The 17,206-nt window shown below is 37.5% G+C and overlaps 1 protein-coding gene across 11 annotated transcripts in view; it reads left to right on the top strand.

Annotated features, from left to right (window-relative positions):
- The window catches only part of CDK14 (cyclin dependent kinase 14), a 339,864-nt gene that overhangs the window by 233,979 nt on the left and 88,679 nt on the right, over nt 1–17,206 (top strand). For 8 of the 11 annotated variants that reach the window (XM_041122213.1, XM_030008240.2, XM_030008244.1 and 5 more), the window contains 2 exons: nt 596–659; nt 13,850–13,898. In XM_041122213.1, coding sequence (XP_040978147.1) covers nt 596–659; nt 13,850–13,898 — 113 coding nt within the window. Of the gene's footprint in view, nt 1–595; nt 660–13,849; nt 13,899–14,824; nt 14,880–15,979; nt 16,045–17,206 lie in introns of those variants that run through there. The other 3 variants (XM_030008249.2, XM_030008248.2, XM_041122214.1) reach the window with 3 other exon arrangements.

Raw genomic sequence — 17,206 nt, 5'->3', positions numbered from 1 at the left:
AGTGAATAGAAACAAAGTGTAATGCATGAGTTGGTAAAGTCTGTATTTCCTAAAAATTTACTATTTTTATGTATACTACATCCACTTAAAATGACAACTATTCACAGTGCATTCTTGTTCATGCCATGCTCTTGGTGATCTGCTTCACCATCTGTACAAATCTTCTATCCTAGCATGTATTAGGTATCTGTTCATCTTATTTAAGTTTACAGGGATTGAAACTATTTCTGAGCTAAAATATCTAGCCTCTGTAACATCAGTGCTCTGAGATATGCAGGTAGCTTGACATGTGTCAATGGCAAGTAGCTTTAACATGTATTGGTTAAACAGGCAACGTGACAGGAGCACAGCACCATTACGTGCTTTACTGACTCCATTGGTACCTTGAAACCGTGGTAATCATTTAACTTTTTGTACCGTCTTCCTCCCCCTTTTCCCCCAATAATTAAGCCTATTTAAAGTTTAGATTGTAAGGTACATTGAGCTTACAATGAGGAGTGGCTTTATGCAATGCTATGACTTGGTAAGTCTTTTTCCATTAAAGCAATGTGTGGTTTTTTTCTTTTTTTTTTCTTTTTTTCTCTTTTGTGTGCAGGTACTTGGAACACCAAATGAAGATACGTGGCCTGGAGTCCACTCTTTACCCCATTTCAAACCAGGTAGGTTGAAGTACCAAGTTCATCCAAATTCTTTTCCTGGAGATACAGGACACAGATGATTACATCCCTGCCCACAAGCTTCAAAATGACCTGGTATGCAGTGCACCATAATGCACTTTTTGTTGCTGCTTACTTGTTATTGTGCTCAGGGTGGGTTTTTTCTTTTGTTTAATTTCTTTGCTTTTCTTTTGCATTTTCTCCTGTTTATTATAGTATGAGCCCTAACCTGCTTGTATTCCTCTGCCACTGGGTATCGTACCTTTCAGATTGCTTGTAGGCAGATTCCCAATCAGTATTACTTTTCTGCAGACCACCCTGAACTTTGAGGAATACTAAAGGAAACTAAAGAGTAGAGAAAAGACTTTATGGAAGCTGAAGTTACTACTAGATCATCTGTTAGTAACTTTCTACAAAGGTGCAATTTTTCAGGGTGCATTGTACTTAAAGCTGTCATATTCTACAACCATTCTTGAAAACCTGTTTCACCATCTGATACCTTTGTGTGAGAGGGAGCGGTTTGTTCCCTAGAGACTGGAAGTACATGGTCAGCTTCATTATGCTGTATATGTATGTATGCATATATATGTAATGCATGCAGTCTTGTGAATTTCCGAGTGGGGATCTTAGAAATACTGTTTTTCAAACATGCCAAGCAGGTGAATGAGTAGAAGACTGTTGGCTGGTGGGGGTGGCTGAAGTACTGGAGCTGGTTGTCCAGAGAGGTTTGACATCTCCATCCTGTTCAAAACCTGACCGGACAGGGCCTGAGAAGCCCGAAGTTGTTGGACCTGCTCTGAGTGGGTTTGGACTAGATGGTAAAGAGAAGGTTACTAGATGCTTTCAGATGAAGCACTTAATTGGCTCCCAGTATATTTTACTAGGATGAGCCTTCAGTTTATAACCATATGACTAAAGTCTGGACGTGAGTGACAGAATTGACCCAGGAATCCAATTTCAGATGTTTTTGTCCTTGCAGGCCTAAGGTCTCTCAGTAAATTCCCGGTTCTCCTTTACTGCAGATGATAGTCCCTTCAGCTTTTGTCATAAACTGTGACAACCTGGCGTCCTATGTCATTTAAACCTGATTTCCAAGTCATCTTACTGGTCGGACATAAAGAAGATTCCCTTTTCATTCCAGCCTGTCTTATTTTTCAGATCTGCAGGATCATAGTGGCTTCTTTGGGACAGCAAAGAGGCAGGACATGGGGCAGAGGAGTTGAAAAGAACAAAGAGATCTAGGCAGCTCTCAAATAAGAGAGAGAGAGAAACAAATATATTGTAGGGCTTACCCTGATGGTAACACAAAGCCTCTAGAAAAGGGAAAACAGACAGCTTTCTTGCACATTGCTTTTCAGTCTCTATCCTAGTGCTGTCTTGTTGCTGTATAATGAAATCGCTCTTTAGTGCTCTGTAGTGAATTAGAACTTCTTTAACAAGTACAGTTTTTCACTGAAATACTAAAAATACTAATGTTCTTCCCTAAATCAGTGTGTCATTAAGTTTACAACCTTTTGTGTTTCTCATTCTCATTCTTTGTGTTTCTCATTCTTTTCTGATTAAAAGGTGAGCATATACACAGAATCCTTACAGAAATATAGTGGTTTTTAACAGTGGTCCAAAGACATAGTTTTTATCCAAGAATAGTAAAGAGGAGGAGAAAACCTGGAGATGTCAGTGAGTGCTCTTTGGGTTTGTTCTTGTTTTTATTCTTCTGTGTGATATAGGAAAGTTTTGAACAGTAGATGGCAGCCAAGAAATTTCCTGGTTTCATTTTCCTGTTTGGCTTCCAAGTGTGTTAAGGGATGTGGGTTTATTACCACAGAAGAACATCAGGAAATAAATCCACAGTAGGCACTTCATGAAATCTAATTTTTATACAGGCGTTGTGCTAGACTTGCTTTTATTTTCTCTGTCCCAGACTATGGATTTTGTGAGCTATGAATACATAATATTTATACAAATGAGAATGGGGACAGGAGGAAGAATGCCTCCAAGACAGGAGATGGTCACTCGGTATTTTCACCATTTCTGCATAGTGTGGTCTTTGTTCTCTTGGATCCTTTCCACAACTGTGAAGTATGTAGATTTGCAAGTCAGAATAATTACTATTCTTGCTGGCAATTATTTACTCATTCTAGGGCCTGTTAATGCAAAGCGCTGAGCTCCTTAATTCCCATAAACTGTGGAGGTCTGAGAGCACTCCAAAGGAAAAAGCCCTCTTCTGTACATATACTATGTTCTGCACTGCCTTTGTACCACCCTATATCCTTCATGGCCTTGGGAAAAGGATTTTTTTTTAATTTTTTTTTTTTTTCTTACAGTTCCTTATTTGCTGATTTTAGAAATTACAGCAATAGAAAGCATAATCAAACTGGACAGCCAAAACTTGGCTTACATACCCCAAAACTGAGTAATTGGACTTTATGCTGGTGAAGTGTGGAATGGTTAGAGCAGCAAAAGACATCACCTCTGGGATAGTACTGGGGTACCATCATCTGAAGCATGCTCTGCACAAAGTGCTCCGACCTATGGGCTGGGCTGGAATTACACTATTTGCTCATGCTGTTAGGGTCGCTGGAGCTGTTTGGTCATGGATACCAGGTTCTCTGTTGCTTCTTAAAAAAATGCTTTCCTTCATGCCCTTCTGTGCACAAAAGTTTTCTGGCTATAGCAAGACTGCATTGTCCCCTTCCACAGATACTCAGCCAGTCATGCTCCCCTCCTTGTTGGTCTGAAATTATTGTTACACCCTAGAGAAGTGTATGGGACTGAAAGACTCTTCTTTCCCGACTGACTTCTTGAGAGCAAAAATGGAGGTTAATGCTTTAATAATACATTTAAGATGACGTAATCTTTTCCTTTCCTTAGCAGAAGAATGCAGGAGGGAACCTGAAATGTCTTGCCAAATCTGAACCAATTCCATTATTCTTTAAGATTTGTGAAATTACTGCATTTAGATAGAGATTATATGGGGTTAAGTAACTCCTGTGCTTTGTGTGTCTTTGTGAGTTTGAAGACTGATAGCTGTAAACAGTAAGTGTGATAAATTGAGAAGTGCAGAGAGCACTGGTGATAAGGATATCAACATCCACTCAGGCAAGGCTTTGATGCTATAAACTGAGTTGTGTAAGCATAAAACAATAGGATTTGAACAGAAAGTTATCAGTGATAAATAGTTACTATAGTTTAAAAAATGCTGGGCACATTAAATGCCTGTGGAGTTTGGAAGACTATTGAGAATGGAAAAAAAATTTCATGGTATTTCTTGTTTGCGTACAGACTTAAATAACTAATTTGAATGCTGTGATTTGGTACAGCACAGTCCTGTTCTGCAGAGAGCTAATCACAGTTTACTGGGAGAAACATGTCTGAAAAACATGGCATTAGTCTCTTCTCTACTAGAGTGGCCAAGGGTCTGATTATTATGGAAAGCAGCCAGTGCATAAACAACGATGATCTCTGACATCTTAATATGCGGGAACATTTCTGAGGCTGAAGAAGAAATGAGTTCCTAAGGCTAGCTGTGGGTGGCTCTACATCATCTAAACCCCTAACCTCAGTGATTTTAACAGCCTGTAATTGTGAAAATAGAATGGCCATGATTAGTTTTGCCATTTAAAGAGTCAGGAAACAGCTTGTATTTTATCTGCTGGCTTTGAGATCTTTGATTACTTTCTATCTTGCAAATACTCTAGGTAATGTGGGAGATACTTAAAGCTAAAAGTTGGCCTGGTCTTTGAGCTTTCTCTGTGCCTCATCCTCAGTCCTCTCAGTTTGTTTGCACCTGTGCACACAGACAGACATGCACACATGTCCTGCTTAGTACATTACTTAAGGATAATCTAAATAATGCATTTGAAAATCCTGAAATACCTCAGAAGTATTTCAGTAACTTCAGGTTACCTCTGTGATTCACTTTGAAGCCATTATGACTGCTGTAATCTTGAGTGGGTTTTCTTGTACTCATATATCACCAAAGAAACCCAGCCATTCTGGATCACTGTGAAAGTAAATTATCTGCCCTCAGATAAGAAGGCAGTTTGAGTAAATTATGAGAAAGTGTGAAAAAGTTGCTGTTTCAATAAAATCTTGAGGTTTCATCCAGCTTAGAAGCCCAGTGTTGCAAGTTATTGGACAGAGACACTGTAAATTATGAACATGACTCTCTGACACATGACTTGGAGAACATGTTTTCACTTTTGTTACAACATTTTAAGAATTATGTAGATTTGCTGCACTAAACCAGATCCAACAACCAATTGTGTCACTGAACCAATATCTCCAAGAATGAAATTAAAGTAGTCATCTGCTATGTCTCATCTGCATGAGTGGAGAGGAAGCAGTATTGCAAAACAAGGTTCTTCCTTACCAGTCTTGTGTCTGAGTCTTCCTGATTTTTGTTTATTATTCTCTCCATTGTCATTAAATCTCCCATCTTTCTTAGTCTAGAGTCTCATCTTCTTTTCTTCTCCAGCCATTACTCCTGGATTCAGAGTCCTGCCCAAATAATTGAGCAAGATAAGCCTTTGGATCAACATCTACACTTGATTCAAATTTTCGCTTTTCCTACATTCTCAATTAGTGTTTGGGACTGATGCTGCATAACCTTCATCCTGGGAAGTTAAATAGAGATTTATCAGAAGGTACTGTCAGTGAGCAAAGTGGGAGAAGGTAAGATATGGTCACAATGGAAGATAAATGAAGTGACGGTGGCCATGAAGAGATGGTAATGGTCAAGGAGAAGTAACTTATTAGGAAGTTGGAGAAAATGTGAGAATGCTTTGTAATGTTCACTGTGTATCAGTTTCCTTACAATACTGTTTCTAGGTGAAAGAAAGTTAAATATTTAATCTTGGGATGATGGTGTGGGAGCCTGAACCTCACTATGTTCAGCAGATGATCAGATATAATATAAAGTAATACACCTGAAAAGGTGCCTTTATGAGACAATGGAAACATCTACTGAGCACTGATTTTTAAAAGAGAATCCCTGAAGTCAGGATGAAAAGTGTTAAGAGAAAGAGACTCTCCTTAGGGAGAAAGTGGAAGACAAAACGAAACTAGAGAGAGAAAACAGCATTCATAGGAAATACTGCATAACACGGAGTCTGCCAGAGATTGACAGATACTTCATGGATTTATGAAAAAATCCCGAGTCTATGACTAACAAAACCACTACAGAGCTGGTGTTCTGACTCAGGAATTCTGCTTTGCTTCCCAGGTGATCAATAAATATAGATTTGGTTTAGAAATATGGTCTGCCTACCTGCATCTTAACAGCTGATTGATAGCCAAGTTTTTTCAAAGGATTAAGTTGTTATTTAGAGTAAGGCTGGGCTGAGAAACTAAACTCTGTTGGGACAAACCCGTGGAAATACCGTATATGAGGACATACGGCTTTTCAAACTTTCGTAACGGTTTTTCCTATAGAGTTTCACCAAAGTCTGTCAACAATTCGTTACACACTGAATCAGTATCTTGTTTGTTTACATCTACACTGATGCCAGCGAATGTTCCCAGGCAATGTGGGAGTCTCTGCTGTTATACTCTTAGAGCAGCCTCTGGCATGCCTTTAGCTCATGACAACTAGCACTTCCAAATAATTAATTCCTGGGCATGGTTTGGGAGTTAGTGTGGGCTAGGGACTGTCCCCTGTAAGAAGGAGGAAGTTCCCACCTCCTGTATTGGAGGACAGAGGTGGAAGGGTGCTGCAGTAGGACGGACACAGGACAGTGATGGTGTCTTAGCCAGACAACAGTCCCAAGCACATTTAAATTACTGGTCTAGATATAGCCTTCAAGAATTTGAGTACTTGAAGAAAGAAGAGAGAGGGATCTGTAAAAGAGAATTAATTTCAAATTTCTCCCCCTTTTCTTTAGTTTTGGCAAAATTGTAATATTTAGTGCTTCTTCAAGTCTCTGGTATCCACAGGCAAAGGGAAGTGGAGTTGTCAGTGTTTTCACCATTCTTTAAATAAAATTGCATGAAACTGCAAAGTTAAAGTAACTGATATGTGCAAGGGAGCCAGGGTGAGCACTGCTAAAAGGTGGAACCATTTAATATAAAAGTTCAGTGCTTTAGACAACGCTGGCTGTTAAAATTACATTTTCTACTCATGCTCAGTAGGGAGTTTAGAAAACAGCATCTAGCCTTCCTTTTTACATAACCTGTGCTCTGCTAAAGCAGGTGCTTTTGGAAGGGAAGGGAGGGGAGGAGAAGAGAGAGGATGGGGATGGAGGGTGGGGAGTTGAAGTAATTTTTCTCGAGATATTTGGCATACAAAAAAGCAAAGTTTAACTCATGATTATGATAAAACTCCAGTTGTGATTGAACTTCAGTAAAAACTCTAATTGCACATTAGTGCTGCAAATAGTGCTTGAAAATTTGCTTGTCAGCATGGACGCTTGCCTTTATATCTTTAGCTAACATAATTCAAATATTTTTAGGATTGAATCTTTAACAAAAATAGCATGTGAGTCTTACAAATCACAATACAGTGTTAGTCACTTTAGAATTATAATTTAAAAGTAAAGAAAACCCATTTAAAGAAATCATGCATTAGACTTTTCAAAATATTAATTATGGTGATGTTTAAATATTTGCATTTAAGCTAATCACATTTGGTTTTAAATAGAGAAGAACATTAATCAAGGAATGCATATTAGCTGGCATGTTTTGATTAACAACATAAAAAATGCCTTGAAGTCAAACTGCATTTTAAGTTCTTTGGTTTAGACTAGAAGCTGATTATCAATAGTGCTAAAAAGGAGCTAAAAAATCAAAATGTAGTCTGCTTCTAATTCCTTAGGTAGCTTTTCTTGCCTATTCTAGGTTCTTTCAAGGCAAACATGGCAAAGGTATAATAGTTCATGTGTTTTTCTGACTGATAAAAGAGAAAAAACCCTCACCTTGTTTTATGTTACTTAAAATGCAAGTGCTTATTTTTTCAATTCTCACAGCAGACCAGTAGTTCCTTCAGTGGTCTGCTAATAAGCTCACTAGTGAGTTCTGCTGAAATTTGCTTCTGTTTGAACCTGCCCTTGATGCAGGGCTGTCAGATGGAGCATGTTTATCAGGCAGATAATGATGTTTGCAGTGGAGAGCATGTAGGTATATATGTGGGCACACAAGTGAGTATGCATATGTAACATTGTTGCTGTAGAGCGGTTGTCTAAAGGAAATAAGAAACAGAAATACTGTCTATCTCTATAAGAAATAGAAATACTGTTGTTTCTAAGACCGCTTAATACAATTGGGTGTAATGGATGAGCTTTCTGGCACAGGCTGCTTTTTCCCCCCTTAAGTCTTCAAGCTGAGTACAATTTGGGAGCAGCTGTTTTAAGAACATAATTTTTTTGATGCATCGGGTTTGTCAAATCAACCAGCTCAAGAAATTTCCTCCCTCTCTTCCCTGTGGTTGCTCACTTCTGCTTCCATTTTGCAGTTGTTATTCCAATAGCTTCGTTGATGCTACTGTTTGTGGGGCACAGTCCTAAAAACTTCCTTGGCACACGAGGCATTTAGTAAGCTGTACTGCAAGGTCTGAAGCAAAGAGCAACTCAAACCTATTTACTGCTGGAAGAACGTTTGTGTAACTGCACCACCCAGCATCTCTAAGTGGGTCGCACGTAATGCCCAGCAGAACAGTGAATCCTGACTCTGAGGCTGGGCTTCTGAAGGTGTGGATGTAATGCATTAGCCTACTCCTTTTTTATACTTTTTTAAAATCTTAAGAGTAAATGGTATGCTACAGGAAGATCTTGCAATTGGTACTTCTTTCCAGTAAGGAATATGAGTACTGTATGTTTGCTGTTATTTATGCAGTTCTATGTAGGGATGTCTTTACACAGCATTTGATTATGAACATGCCACTTAATCAAGATTTGGCTACCTTGGCCTTCTAAGAAGCAAATGGTAAACACTTTTAGGTGCTGTAGGACTTAAACAAAACCAAAAATCTCTTCCTTCTTTTGTTTGACATAAGCAAAAATCACCTTTGACTAGTGAAATACAGCACCCATGTGAAAAGCCAGCTCTTTAACAGTGAGACGTGGTTGCCAGTGAGGATGATGACTGTATAGTTGAGATAAAAATGCAGAGGATCAAATTTTGTTTCCCAAATTTGTTCCCAAAAGATTTGCAAATATTTAAGTGTTTGCATAAAGGAAATCAAAATCACACTTCTTACTTTAAAATTCACGTGAGCTTACTGTGTTGATCTTCCAGTGTTTTTATTCAAAATAAGTACATTTAATAATAATAATCTGAAAAGGTTTGAACTCTAGTATATATACTCACAATTTGAACCATAAAAATTCAAAATACATCTGAGATCAAATCTTGATCTGTAAATGTACAGTTTTTCAGGTTTCTTTAATCCAGCATTGAAGAGAGTGACCAGCTGCCTCAGCAAGACGGTGTGCCTCACGTTCTTGACAGTGGCTTGCATGCACTAGAGGATGGATGGGTGGGTGCGTGATGATGTGAGCGTCTGCATGAAATTCTCACATGTGCCTGTTTGCCTTTCAGTTCTGAGGGAGGGCTAGTAAGTTTTCGCTACATTGGGTTTCTTCCACAAGGTTGGACCGAGATTTGGGTCGCCTATGCTGCTGCCTTTCGTAATGTATGTCAGGCAAAGATTTCTTTTTTGGGGAAGCATTCATGGTAATTCTGCAGTATTCCCAGGATCTCACACACAGTCAAGATCTACTGACTGATATTACTTTTTTTTATGATCAAATCAATGGGAGCATCTGAAAAACAAATACCAAAGCTATATGCTTGAAATTATCACAAAAAGTAATTTCATGCAGTTGGTCACAGTCAGATACATATGGCTTTAGATTTGGTTGTATTAAATCCACCTAGCAATAAAGGACAGAGGCATTCATACAGGTGTGTGAGTCTTGTTCACTCTGAAAAGTAAATCAGAAGCAAACTTGGGGATGAAAATGTGAGACTGAATTCCAGTTCTGTCATTAATTGGACACAAGCAGGAGATCCTCAGATAAAAGTTGGGAGGTTAAGTTACCTCTTTTTTCACCTCTGTTGTCACTGCAAGATTGGTGTTTCTAGGTATGTAATATTGTGGTTTCACAGTTCAGGACTTAAAAAACTGGATCATGGTGGAGAAGCTCAAGGACAAGATTATTGTAGCTTCTCTGTTCTGGCAACTCTGAAATCAAAATTGGCTGGTTTTGTTATTCTGGTTTTTATTCTCTAAAGAAGGATTAATTCAGGAAAGTACTAAGAGCTGGCATGTATACAAGTCTGGGCTTAATTACCACAGTAGTCCCATCTAGTTATACTGTCCATGAAAGTTAACAAGACTCTGGTTGGAGGCATGACCACAAAATTGTGTAGAAAAATGTAAGCTGTATTTTATCGATATGTGGTTTCTTTCCTTATAAAGAATTTAGAGCAAGGAGCCTCTAATCTGCTTGAAGTAGAAGGGAAAGAGTTGATACCAATAGTTAGGAGAAGCATGGTCTGCAGTCACACAGCACGTAAATGGAGTTTGGAATTAAGGACTCGGGACTAACATTTGCCTCTCTATAGACAAGGTTTCCCCCTATCCATGTTTTCCCCCTAGTTTTCCCTCTCCCTGCCTGATAAGTAGAGTGTATAAGGTACTTATTTAAAAAGAGGTTTAGAGTAGAGCAGTAGACTGAGTAAAGAAGGAAGATCTCTTTGAGAAGTTTGTTTATTTTGCTTATGCATGTCCTTTATAACAGCATTTACATAACTGGTTCCAGTGTATCATTTTTTTGGTAAAAACTCATCTGGCATAGCACTAGTTTTTCAGTTTATTGCAGAACTGAAACACGTCTTTGGACATTAAGGCCTTAAGGCAATTTGGCCAAGTGGTTGACTGTATGTTTTCCTCCCACACTGAAAATAGCTTAACTTGATTAAAGTAAACCTCTGACAGTCCAGTCAAGAAAATAAGTTGTATATGATACTTCTCAACTGTTTTAAGTGGATGTAGGTCTGTTGAAGTCAGTGTTGCTGTGCCAGTTTGAACCAGCTCAGTATCTGACCAAAACATTGCAGAATGACAGATAAAATCAAAATCTGTCTTTCCTCGGGTCTAGGTTAGCTTTTCAACAATGCTTCAAGTCAGTTGAGTTCTCTTTCCACCCAGCACTTTTCTGCACCAAAATAGATTAATGTGCAAATCTGCACTTTATTAGCTGAACTCCCATGTGTATCGCAGACTTCTTGTTACGCATCACTGTCTAGCTGCATCTTATTTTTCAGTCCTTTGTCATAAATGAATGGACACTGTTATGGTTGGACTATTTATTTATGAAGTATAGAAAGTCTTTATTTTCTTCCAGTTTTTATGGGTAAGTATCTGCTTGCATATAAGTTTTTAATTCACATTGTAAACTGAAATTCAAGAGTGAGCTCAGGTCCTGCTGAGGCCAATGCAGCTTGGCTATTAACCTTGCTAGAGCTCAGGCTTTTCCTCTGGAGAGCAGAAGCTGAATTAGTAAACAACAGGTACAATTTGAATTGTGATGTTCCTCTCCCTTGTAAGTTTGGGTCATACTCTCAATGCCAATACAATGCTTGAACTACTTACTATGGAACATGTACTTCAGCACTGAGTTTTTATTTGTGCTATTGGATGTTAAAACATAATCATAAGCACTGACTCCAGTGCCATGTTACTGGTACTGAACCATGGCTGCATCTAATAATGGTCCTGACTACTTTGCCCACTTGATTTAAAGACCTACCTTGGGACGTTAGCACATCTGTAGTAGATGCATTGTATGCAGTGTATAATAGAGATAAAAAGAAATTGGCACTTCCTATAGTTTTGATCTGGATGCCTCAGGTGTGATAAGTTATTTTGTTGTAATGTGTGCACACAGAAAATTGTAAGGAAACCTCTTCACTTGCTGCTCTCTGTAAGAAAGTACCCAGCAACTTCTTTTTCCCCTCTTTAACCCTTACGTTCTGCACTCATTGTGGTATCAAGCCTTAACAGAAAATAGAGAAAAAAACTACTACAATGGTTTAAAGTGCTTTTCCTTTTTGTAGTATCCAAGCTGCTAAGTGCCTGGGATAACTGACTTTATCAGTAATTGGAAAGTACTGTAGAGCAACTTTACAAGATTTAGGATAATGTCAGTAGTGTGGTATTCAAACTAAATGCTTCTCAAGTTCACACTAAGTAATATGGTACCATTTTCAATAATGAGAAATGAGTTCAAATATGTTAAGAAATGTGCATAAAATTAGCAATAAAAATATTTTATTTGGAGAGATATATTTACAGAGCAATATATTTTCTATTAGTAAAATGTACCATATGACCTATAATTTATTTCTTACAATATCCTAATCCTAACAACAAATTAAGGCATATAACAATGTATAACATAGTTCATAAAAATTCAACGTAATAATTTCAGTTTGTTGAGAACTGTGTAAGGATAGCACATCTGAGAGTTGTCTCTTTTCTTAGCTAAACATCTTCATTCTGACAGAGAAGCCAGCTAGGTGCTACTTTAATGGTCATCTACAGTAGTCAAGTATTTTCCAAGTGCAGAAACTTTTTGTTGGTAATACAAACAAACAAACGAACAAACAAAAAAACCATGAGAAAACCTTTCAAACTTGTTTCATATGTTCATCTAAAAGCCTTTAACAGTGTGACTATGTAAGTAGCATTTGGCGTTTTTTGCTAAGCAAGTTATTTGAGTAAATTTAGATACAGTATTACATAAGTGATATTTATAATTTATATTGGTGCTAAAACTAGTTATAGTCATGTAGCTTCCAGTTTCCAGTAAACTTGTCATACATATCTAAGAGGAAAAGATTTCATTGCTTTAACTGCATCAGTATGGTTAAAGCAACAACATTTGTAAATGTGAAGTGGCCCTCAGGCACAGTTTGCAGGTCTACTGCTTACCAAAAACTTCTGATAGTGAAGTCTATGAGAGTTGATGTTTCTGCATATGTCTTTTTAGTTAAATAAAAAAAAAGAAAAAAGAAAATCATCCACATTGATGCTAGGATTTTGTATGTGTCATAGTTTTGGCATCTTTAGAACTGACTACGTATGAAGTACATATGAAAACTTTAGAACTGACATAAGCAAAGTATACAAATACAGGAATTTGAGCACGACCCCTCCCAAGTTACATTTACAGTTGTTTTGCACAGTAAGATGCATGCATATGTGTGTGCATATATACATATGTATATAAAACACTGTTGTAACTGTACGGTGTGCCTATTAAATGTCATGGTCATGGGTGGAGGAGAAGCAAAATTAATTTTTGAGGTTTTATAGAGTATTTTGCAAGTTTAGGACTTCTTCACAGCAACTAATGCCATCACACTGGGGTAGTTGGCCAGGGCGAGTACCAGTCTACACAGTAGGATTTCAATGTGATGAAGCTTCATGGAAAATGTTATTATATTGTCCAGCTGGATTGCATTTCTTTCTTCCTGAGAGGCACTTAGGTCCTGTTCAAAGCACTAACAGTACTGGCTTTTCACTTCTGCAGCAGCTTTCATAGCATCTTCCTCTGCCAGCTAGAGTCCTACTGCAGAGCAAGCATCTTCTTGGATATGAGAGGGAAAGTACTTATATCTGAACCTAAGAACTTAACGTTTGAGTAAATAAGCCATCACTGTACGTGTTACTTCTGCTCATCATTTATATGTGTTCTTTAGAAAATGGACTCTTATGTGGCCATCGTGTTCTGTGTATCCCTGTCTTGTCACACAGACCCACACTTACTCTTGTGCCCCCTGAGAAGCTTAAAAACATGACAGTGAGGTCACAGAGAATTGTATTTGTGATGAAGAAAGAAAAAATACTAGATTTCAGGCTTCTTTTTTCTCCCTAGCAGTCAAAAACTACTTTAGAAATAATTGTAAAAATTTCCATTTCTGGTGATGTTGCAGTAAATGAGCTTTAGGTCATGATGGTTTGTTTTGGTTGGTTTGTTTGAACAAGTTGAGGTCTTTTTTGGGTTTGGGGTTTTTTTTTCCTCTGTGTTTGTATGGCAATTGCTCCTATGCTGGTTTTCTTTCCCCGTCCTGATATGTGAGCTGCAGTAGTTACATAAAAATGATGAAAACTGACAGCAGATAAATATATTTGAAAAAAAAGTCTTGGTTTTAGCATAAATAATTGAATGTGCCTCTTCTTTTTCTTACAGAACGGTTTACACAGTACAGCCCTAAAAACCTTAGACAAGCATGGAATAAGTAAGTCTTGTCTTTTTTTTTTTAAATTACTCTTTTGACTCTTGAATTCATGCCAAGCTGAAGTTATCATAGTTAACTTAAAGTGGCTCTATCCTTTTTAATTACAGTACAAATGTGGAATTACTGAAATATTATTCTTTCCTGCTTCTGCCAGTTTTGAATGTTTTTGAATTGCCAGTTACATGTAAATAGGGAGAAACTGTAAAGCATATTTTCTTCTTGGGGATGTCAGTTGGCAAGTGTATTGAACTCATTGAGAGATGCTGTGTTATTGTTTTGAGCCATCAGTGTTGCATCTTGTTTTCTCTGTTCCACTATACAATTAAGAGACTTTTAAATAATAGGTTTCTAATCAACTTTTGAGTGTTGTTTCCACATAATGATCCCCTGTTGCCAGGTCCATCTGGTCATTGCTGTGAGCTGATGACCATACTGTTGTATATTTTAATTATCGTGAATGAAAAAAATCAATGTGAATTCACAGCTTTTTTTTTACCTTTTAATGTTTCTTGAATTTCGTCACGTTTACATCAGATGGACACTGATATAAAGGTATTGTGCTCAAAATCCAGAAAGGTTGCCTAGTAAGCCAGGAATTCCTACCCAATCATCTGTGTAAAGTTTACCAGAAGATTTCTCAGGATATGAAGAATCTCTGTAGACAGGATATTTGGGCAGCACTGTATTGAGTGATTAACATCTTTTACATTTTGAAGAAAGCATACACAGTTTGAGTTGGATGAGCAGGATAACAGCTACGTCAACAAATTGTCTTGCCAGAAAAATTGTTAGATTTTTTCTCCACTCTCTTTTGATCAAAATTTTTTCCAACAAGGCTAAGCCTTTGCTGCACCAGCATTGCTGTTTTCTCTCTGATACTCTTTCCAAATTTTATTGTTGGTACCAACTGGCTGTCTTATTGGTAGTTTACCAGGGAGTTCAAAAGAGAAATCAGCAGGAGACTGAAGCATGTCCTCCTCCAAGTTCACCACTGAAGTTGAAGATACGAAAAGTTTTGGTGAAAGAACTTCCATAAGGAAAAAAAGTTACCGATAGAGTAAATGTCCAAGTCCTTTTTCAGTATCATAATTTATTAGCAATGGAGTGTGTCTGCAGCTCTAAAATTCATAGCATGGTCACTTGCCCAAGATGTGATGAGGTTTATACTCACTTTGCTATTCTATTATTTATTCTTCATCTGCTCCTTCTCAAACCGATTTGATCCAGTGTTTTGGACTGAAGCACACAGGCATTTTTCATTTAAAAAAAACTTTTGAAACTGGTTAACTGAGGGAGGAGAAATCTCTTAATGTAACAGGATCATAGTTAAAATGAGGTGTTAGTTGTTGGATGTGATACCATCAATGTTTATGCTTTGAGTCAGAACCTGTATTTCTGCAGTGCCAGGCATCTTTCGTGACCCTGTAGCTCGCTCTGCATTACTACTGGATCCTCCATGGTTACGAGTAACTTTCTAATTCCTGCAATGAGGCACATAAAGCTGGCACTGAAGCCAGCGCAGGCCTTCACAAAGGTTAAGTGTCACCTATCTGAGTTAATTGACTTTCAACAGTCTATAGAAAAGTTTCTGGTTTGTCCAGTTTAGACTGGGAGCCTAATTTGGTGGCTTTCTTGGAAGAGTCCATCTCCTGTTTACTCTAGAGGGAGCAACAGGAAGATTAGCTTCACTTATAGTTGGCTTTTGTGAGTATCTCAAACAGTTTTGCCAGTTCTTGTGATCCTTGCAGGCATCTTGCAATGTTTGACTCTACCTCAGTCTTACTGCTTGGAATAATGTAATTCCCTGAAAGTCACAGCTTTCATTTTAAAAAGTCAGTCAATCACTACAATTGTCTGTCCTTTAACAATGAATAAGCTTAAAAGTTCAATTTTTCTTTGAAAGTAGTTAATGAAATCCAAAAGCTTGGAACAAGCAATTATATTACAACATAGGCAATTAGATCTGGATTGGGAAAGAGGGACAAGGAAAGTAATACTGATATGAATGTGTTTGCTTGGGGGCATATTTATGTGTAAGTAATGTGCATAGATACTGGCACGCTATCCCATCCATTCTGCAGGCGTGGACTGAGTGTTTTTCTATATTTTAACAGCAGTTAGACCCAGCAGTGTCTCCTATATATGAGTAAGTATAATAATAGATTTGAATTTTAAAAGTTGCTATCTTATATTTCCTTCAAGAACATTGCATGAAATTTCTGTTTTTGTGAAATACAAAAAAAGAACAAACCCCAGCTTGCTTAAAACAAACCCTCGATCTCTGAGACTTCATAATTGACACAAGTTATGATCACATCACAGGCTGACTCAAATAAGACCAGAGCTTTTTAATTTCTAAGAAAGCTCTTCAAAAATATTTATACATTTTCAATGTTCCGTGCATAAAGGATTTGCAATTTTTCAGCATAAATGAAGGGACTGAAAGACCAAAAGCAATGACAATACATAAAGTTTAGCGCTTCATATGTGCGGTTCTACTATAATAGGAAATATTCAATGCCTCAAAATTATGTATCGCTTACATTCAAAATGTAATGGTTTTTCTCTTTTTCTAGTGTAAATCTTTATCTGTGTGCTGTATTAGAGCACTGTTGCTTGCACAGCTGTCATTAAGGATGTATAAACATTTCTGTTATACACATCATATTCCCAAGGGTTTATAATTCAGCTGTAAAACTTAACACATGGACAGACTGATTCATTCTAGAAATTTTCTTTCTTTATTAGCATGTTTCAAAAAGCAGCAATCTCTAATCTTAACAAAAAATAAAAATTCCTTTTTAACTTCCTGATTTAATTTGTTGAAGACCGTTGATGACACAAAAATGTCCCATTTGAAATAGAATTGCTTTAAGGGTAGTTGGGATAAACGAGAGACCTAAGATGTGGAGAAAAACGTTACAGCCTTTTGTTTTTAAATATGTATTGGTTTTGTTACAGAGTTACTTCCTGACATCTTAGTACCTTTGAAAGATACACCTTAAAAACAGTGTTTATGATCTTGGAAGGATCTACCTGTGTGTGCTTAAACTTCTCTGAGGTGAAGTCCTGTTACTGCATTTTATAGAGGGGTGATTGAGATACAAAGAAAGTAAGGAATATGTCACACAGAAACTGCCACAGAAACTGTAAAACAGAGCACTGTAGAACAGACATCGAACTTTGTGCTCCCAAATTGGAAGAGAACACCTTTAATTTTTGAAACCCAATGAAGCTTTCACCATCTACTGTTCTGTCTTTCAGGCACCATCTGGCCCTTTATCTTGTTCATATATATGTTTTGAGGT

Source organism: Aquila chrysaetos, chromosome 3, assembly GCF_900496995.4.
Source record: "Aquila chrysaetos chrysaetos chromosome 3, bAquChr1.4, whole genome shotgun sequence".
Taxonomy (NCBI): Eukaryota; Metazoa; Chordata; class Aves; order Accipitriformes; family Accipitridae; genus Aquila; species Aquila chrysaetos.
This window is presented reverse-complemented; position numbering and strand designations above follow the sequence as displayed.